At 32.6% G+C, this 7,500-nt stretch overlaps 1 protein-coding gene across 1 annotated transcript; it reads left to right on the top strand.

Annotated features, from left to right (window-relative positions):
* The first annotated feature begins 9 nt into the window (after positions 1-9).
* Positions 10-5,079, top strand: LOC131929914 (uncharacterized). Its single transcript, XM_059286299.1, has 3 exons — positions 10-116; positions 2,277-2,370; positions 4,874-5,079. Exons 1-3 carry the CDS (start codon positions 53-55, stop codon positions 4,953-4,955), a joined length of 240 nt encoding a protein of 79 aa, XP_059142282.1. The 5' UTR covers positions 10-52; the 3' UTR covers positions 4,956-5,079.
* The last annotated feature ends 2,421 nt before the right edge of the window (positions 5,080-7,500 follow it).

The following is a 7,500-nucleotide window of genomic DNA, read 5'->3' as shown; positions in this document are numbered from 1 at the left end:
AAGCCAAGATTGTACTCTACTTTAAGATAAGACAAGGTACTTGACTATAAACATGAAAGCCGTCTCTATGTGTCTCGCGTTTTTGATGGTCTTAGGATCAGTTCAGTACTCACAAGGTAAGAGCTTTGATTTGTATGGGTTATTTGTCGGTTAGCCGTACCTTCATCATTGTACAGCTATCGTCGCTGAAAGTGATTTCCTAAACCATTACCCTAACCCTAAACTTGTATTAGCCCTTATCTTATAGCCCGTGACTCTGCTTTGTACGTAACGCTAGCCACAAGGGTAAAAAAAGTACGTCAGCTTTACTAATATACGTGGGACGGCGTGGTCGAATGGTAGTGCATGCGACTGCTAACCCGAAAGTTACAAGTTCGAATCCAGGTTCCAGTTCGTAAAACGTCCTAGAGTACCCCCCCCCCCCCGAGCTCTGATGCGTTCCTGCCTGATGTTAGGGAAAGTAAAGTCGACTGGGCATAGTGCTGACCACACTATTCCTTCACATAATTAAGTGAACTCTACTTCACCTGCACCATAGATCGTAAGGTTTGAAAGGGTACTTTTATACAGTCATTCACATATTTAGTATTACAGAATACAATTGTAATAATTTACTATTACATTTGTCTTTCCACGCTAATGTTCTACAAGGGTTTACATTTTCTATTTTAAGTAGTGTTAGTTTCTTATTCACCTATATATATATATATATATATATATATATATATATATATATATATATATATATATATATATATATATATATATTTAGCAAGATTCAAATCATATTGAAATGAAAGATTAGAAACATTTCATCAATGTAGTTGTCTGGAGGCCAAGTGTCTAGTAGTTTCGTTCAAGTTAATTTCCAGGAAAACAAGTAACTGATATTTTGTAATAATCAGGTCGGCTATTAATGACGTCACGTCCTTGAAGATTGAGTACTCGAAGCTTTATGAAGATTTGAGAAAAGATTGAAAGAACGGGGGTTGTTACGAAAGTGGGATGAAACACTCAATGTCTATTTCTAAGTGCAAAAATGTTATAACATTTTTATATTTTTTTAGATTTATGATTATTATTTTTTAAAACCATTTTCACTTTGTGAACTTTGGAGGAGAACCCAGCGAAATAATTTTAAGGGCAAAAATTAATAGTTTGACTTTATTTCACAACTTGACTTGATGATCGCCCCTACTACAGGTTCTGTAAATGTTTCAAAGTATATTGGTGTACTCACTACTTGGTGTGCTAATGTCCAAATGTTAATGTACTTAATTATTGCATGTTAGCACATGTATTTTAACATGTATATTTAGATACTGAACTCGTATATATTTACATACTGAACTCGTGTATATTTACAAACTGACTTCGTGTATATTTACATACTGACTTCGTGTATATTTACATATCGACCTCGTGTATATTCTGTGTTTCTTCCAGACTTTTTTCTTCCGGGGGGGGGGGGGCACTTGAAATTTTCGGGGGGGTGGGGGTGGGGGTGGGGAGGTAGACTTTTTCATGGGGGGGGGGCTCTGTGTATATTTACATACTGACCACATGTATATTTTTATACTGACCACGCGTATATCTACATATTGACCCCAGTTATATCAACATACTGACCATGTACTATATCTACATACTTACCACGCATATATTTACATTCTGACCACAGTTATATCTACCTACTGACCATGTACTTTAACATCCTGACCCCAGGTATATCTACCTACTGACCATGTACTTTAACATCCTGACCCCAGGTATATCTACCTACTGACCATGTACTTTAACCTCCTGACCTCAGGTATATCTACACACTCACCATGTGTATATCTACCTACTCACCATGAACTTTAACATCCTGACCATGTGTATATCTACCTACTCACCATGTACTTTAACATCCTGACCCCAGGTATATCTATATACTGACCATGTACTTTAACCTCCTGACCCCAGGTATATCTACCTACTCACCATGTACTTTAACCTCCTGACCCCAGGTATATCTACCTACTCACCATGTACTCTCACCTCCTGACCTCAGCTATATCTACCTACTCACCATGTACTTTAACCTCCTGACCCCAGGTATATCTACCTACTGACCATGTACTTTAACCTCCTGACCCCAGGTATATCTACCTACTCACCATGTACTTTAACCTCCTGACCCCAGGTATATCTACCTACTCACCATGTACTTTAACCTCCTGACCCCAGATATATCTACCTACTCACCATGTACTTTATCCTCCTGACCCCAGGTTCACCACGAGCCGCGTGTACGTCCGTCATAGTCAACTGTTTTGTTGACCCGTGCATGTTCGCTCAGTGCTCAGTGGCAGGTGCCGTCTGCAGGTCTGTATAACATCTCTGTAGTACTCACCTATTGCATGCACACTCTAGGCAAGATTTCATTGACACTACCACTACGTTTTTGGTTCGGTGACAAATATATTAATCAACAATATCTACTGTAACCATTGTTTAATTGTTTTTTTTTTTTTTACACTTCAGGTCAAATTACTGTAAAACCTAATTACAAGATATAAAAAGCACCAAATATATAAATAGCAATATCTACTTTAACCTAGTAAGCGTTTGTTCTTCTTCATTAAAAATCTACTCTAAAAGACTAATCATAAGTTACAAAATGTATCGTTGCTTCAGTCCTCAATTTATATGAAATATTGAGTACATTTATACAGTAAGCAAAACAATGTCTAAATGCCTGTTCTCGTCCAGATCAAACTAATGCAGTGGCGTAGCGAGGTCGGGTGTCACCCGGTGCGGCACTTAATGGTGTCACACAGACATATAAACAATATTGCAAAATTATGTTTTACCTTATCAGTGAGGTGTAAAACGTCGAGATTTGTAAAAATCTCGATTTTTTCTTGCACGATTACAAGACTTTCTCTATACTTCGTATATACGAGAAAGTAAAAAACTGAAATTGCTTAAGTAAATTAGCCAATCTCTAATTGTTTTCCTTCAGGTCCAACTACTTAAAAAATTAAAATTGCTTAATTAAGTAAATTAACCAATCTCTAATGTTATGTTGTCCTTCAGGTCCAACTACTTAAAAAATTAAAATTGCTTAATTAAGTAAATTAGCCAATCTCTAATTGTTTTCCTTCAGGTCCAACTACTTAAAAAACTGAAATTGCTTAATTAAGTAAATTAGACAATCTCTAATGTTATGTTTTCCTTCAGGTCCAACTACTTAAAAAAACTGAAATTGCTTAATTAAGTAAATTAGCCAATCTCTAATGTTATGTTTTCCTTCAGGTCCAACTAATTAAAAAAACTGAAATTGCTTAATTAAGTAAATTAGCTAATCTCTAATGTTATGTTTCCCTTCAGGTCCAACTACTTAAAAAACGAAATTGCTTAATTAAGTAAATTAGCCAACCTCTAATGTTATGTTTTCCTTCAGGTCCAACTACTTAAAAAAACTGAAATTGCTTAATTAAGTAAATTAGCCAATCTCTAATGTTATGTTTTCCTTCAGTTCCAACTAATTAAAAAAAACTGAAATTGCTTAATTAAGTAAATTAGCTAATCTCTAATGTTATGTTTTTCTTCAGGTCCAACTACTTAAAAAAACTGAAATTGCTTAATTAATTAAATTAGCCAATCTCTAATGTTATGTTTTCCTTCAGGTCCAACTACTTAAAACACTGAAATTGCTTAATTAAGTAAATTAGCCAATCTCTAATGTTATGTTTTCCTTCAGGTCCAACTACTTAAAAAAACTGAAATTGCTTAATTAAGTAAATTAGCTAATCTCCAATGTTATGTTTTCCTTCAGGTCCAACTACTTAAAAAACTGAAATTGCTTGATTAAGTAAATTAGCTAATCTCTAATGTTATGATTTCCTTCAGGTCCAACTACTTAAAAAAACCTGAAATTTGCTTAATTAAGTAAATGAGCTAATCTCTAATGTTATGTCTTCCTTCAGGTCCAACTACTTAAAAAACTGAAACTGCTTAATTAAGTAAATTAGCCAATATCTAATGTTATGTCTTCCTTCAGGTCCAACTACTTTAAAAAAAACTGAAATTGCTTAATTAAGTAAATTAGCTAATCTCTAATGTTATGTTTTCCTTCAGGTCTAACTACTTAAAAAAACTGAAATTGCTTAATTTAGTAAATTAGCTAATCTCTAATGTTATGTTTTCCTTCAGGTCTAACTACTTCAAAAAAACTGAAATTGCTTAATTAAGTAAATTAGATAATCTCTAATGTTATGTTTTCCTTCAGGTCTAACTACTTAAAAAAACTGAAATTGCTTAATTAAGTAAATTAGCTAATCTCTAATGTTATATTTTCCTTTAGGTCCAACTACTTAAAAAAACTGAAATTGCTTAATTAAGTAAATTAGCCAATCTCTAATGTTATGTTTTCCTTCAGGTCCAACTACTTAAAAAACTGAAATTACTTAATTAAGTAAATTAGCTAATCTCTAATGTTATGTTTTCCTTCAGGTCCAACTACTTAAAAAACTGAAACTACTTAATTTAGTAAATTAGCCAATTTGTAATGTTATGTTTTCTTTCAGGTCCAACTACTTAAAAAACTGAAATTCCTTAATTAAGTTAATTAGCCAATCTGTAATGTTATGTTTTATTTCAGGTCCAACTACTTAAAAAAAACTGAAATTGCTTAATTAAGTAAATTAGCCAATCTCTAATGTTATGTTTTCCTTCAGGTCCAACTTCTTAAAAAAACCTGCAATTTGCCTAATTAAGTAAATTAGCCAATCTCTAATGTTATGTTTTCCTTCAGGTCCAACTACTTAAAAAAAAAACTTAATTAAGTAAATTAGACAATCTCTAATGTTATGTTTTCCTTCAGGTCCAACTACTGTGGTGGCTGTAACGCTGAGTGGTATGTGGGCTCCACCAACGTCTCGGGGTGCTGCAACGCTGTGGCTTAAACACATGAATTAAACACAACATTTAAATAAACATAAACACATGACATTAAAGAAACATATGAATGAACGTAAATGTATGAAATTAACACATTTGAATAAACATAAACATGACATTAACACACCTGTTGAATAAACATATAATTTGAAAAAAAACATAAAATCAAGCTCTGTTGTTTTTTTTTAATCAATTGTTTTTGGTTAAGTATCGCTTAAACACATGAAATAAACACATTTAAATAAACATAAAGATGTGAAATAAACACGGCATTTGAATGAACATAAGCACACGAAAAAAAAAGAAAACAGTAGAGGAAATATAAACACACGAAATAAATACATTTGAATAAACTCAAAAACATGAAATAAAATAAACAGTAGAAAAAATATAAACGCGCAAAATAAACACATTTGAATAGACAAAAAAACGGAAAATAAACACAACATCTGAATACACACATTTTTTATATAAACGCACCATCTAGCAGTCGTTACTTTTACAATCTAAATCGCTACGTTGAATATAAATGTCAATCAGTTTAAAAAAAGAGTTAAAGTTGTTTTAAATAAATTAAATGTCACACTTATGTAGTTGTTGAAAGGTTAGTCGTATCTTATTTAAATCACGCTGACTACCTACTGTTACAGTCTAGGGTGTGAGTCACTCATTGTTGTCTATCGTAGTCATCGAATCGCAGTGTGGGTAGTTGATTTTTTGTCTCCACTGTCTTTTTTTCCCTGGTTTGATTTCTTAGGTCTATGTTTTCCGTGGTTTTCTCTGTCTTTGTCTTCCGTTTTACCATTGTTTTTGTTTTCCGTGATTTCCTCGGTCTTGATTTTCCGTTGTTTGCTTTGTTCGTTTTTTTGTTTTTTTTTTAGTTTTCCGTCGTTTTCTAGTTGTTTTTTTTTCATTTCCGTGGTTTCATCGGTCTGTGTTTCCCGTGGTTTCCTCTGACTTCGTTTCCCGTTATTTTCTCGGTCTTTGTTTTCCGTGAATTCCGTGGATTTTGTTTTCTGTAGTTTCTACTGCCTTTATCTTTGTTTTCCGTAGTTTTCTTTGTCTTTCTTTTCCAAGATTTCCTTCTTTGTTTTCCAGTGGTTCCATGATTTTATGTTTTCAGTAGTGGGTTTTTTTTTTGGGGCTCTATGGTAAGTAGTTTTATGGGTCATCTTTGTCAGAGTTTTTTATGGCCTCTTTGTCTAAAGTTGTCGTATCCATCAATTTCATCAAGACATGTTGCGCAGAGCTACAAGAGAGCTGCCTTATAAAATAGTTACATCGCTACACACATACTTGCCCTCCCCATACCCCCCCCCCTCGTTCTCCAGCACGTTCAGAAATTAATTCTCAACCCAGTGCCTCCAATAAATCTGTTGTTCAATGACTTTTTATTTTCTAAATGTTTAAAAATCATATTTCTACCTTATTAAAACTAATCACATTTCAAAACGTATAAACAACAACGGTAAATTGCCCTTTGTTATTCAATCCGTTTATAATATAATTGTAAACTGATTAGGTGTATTAATTGCTGATAGTTTACACCGAAGATAATTACAATCGAAATTATTATTTTAAAGTTCTTTATTGATTGATAGAGGGCGTGGAGTTCTAGTCATTAAATAGGTGATGTATATATATATATATATATATATATATATATATATATATATATATTATAAACAACGCAGGGTGTTGAAATAGGGTGGCGTAGTTTTATGATTGTGGGCTAAACTACCTTGTTTACACGAATAGAAACAGAAAGACAAACACGATTGTAAAGCATTTTTTCATATGCAGAAGAAACCTCGAATTTTGATTTTTACAACCCCTCTACCCCGTAAACGAGATTATTAAAAAAAATTATTTTTTTCTGCAACACATTAATCATGATTTATTTTAGTCATTAAATGAATATTTATCTGAGGTACAAGTACGTATTATTTTTTAAATCATAAAAAAAATCTATACAAATCTATAAAAAAAAAAAAAAACATAATTGACGTTTTGACTACAAATCTCTGTTCTAAAATTTTCACACAACAGTAAAAAAACCAATGAAATCAAATTGTAGCGTACGTTCTCTTACAAGATGAAAGCCAAACTTTCATAAAATAAACCTCCACAATCAAAAACATCAAAGCTTATGATCTAAGCAAGCCTTGACTAATTTTACATTGACACGTTTTTTTACTTGTGGCGTTAAAGTACGATCAATCAAAATAAAACACTTCATTTTATTTTTAAAAATTAAAACATGAAAAAATACTGACCTAAAATTGAAGGTTTGTAGATAATGATTGCAAGAAACGACCATGCTAAAGACTGAAATAGAAACTACGCTATGGGGAACAAGACTAATCTGAGCTAAATATAGCATCAAGAGTGGGTTTTCAGAAAGTCAAAGGAAAAGTAGGGGCATCTTGTTTGTGTCTTTTTTGTGATGTTTGTATTGATGGAGCTCTAACTAAAAGGAAATTTCAATTTTTTTTTTTTTTGTAGATTGTAGCCTACATGTTTACAATATAATATCATCAACATAAACAT

This window comes from Physella acuta, unplaced genomic scaffold (genome assembly GCF_028476545.2).
Source record: "Physella acuta isolate Inbredline_101_S28 unplaced genomic scaffold, ASM2847654v3 ptg000096l, whole genome shotgun sequence".
Classification (NCBI taxonomy): domain Eukaryota; kingdom Metazoa; phylum Mollusca; class Gastropoda; family Physidae; genus Physella; species Physella acuta.
Note: the sequence above shows the minus strand (reverse complement) of the source record. Positions and strands in the feature narration are given on the sequence as shown.

Coding starts and splice junctions, on each gene's coding strand:
- LOC131929914 (XM_059286299.1), top strand. CDS start 53: ATGAAAGCCGTCTCTATGTGTCTCGCGTTTTTGATGGTCTTAGGATCA. Junction 117..2,276: donor ATCAGTTCAGTACTCACAAG/GTAAGAGCTTTG, acceptor TCCTGACCCCAG/GTTCACCACGAGCCGCGTGT. Junction 2,371..4,873: donor GTGGCAGGTGCCGTCTGCAG/GTCTGTATAACA, acceptor GTTTTCCTTCAG/GTCCAACTACTGTGGTGGCT.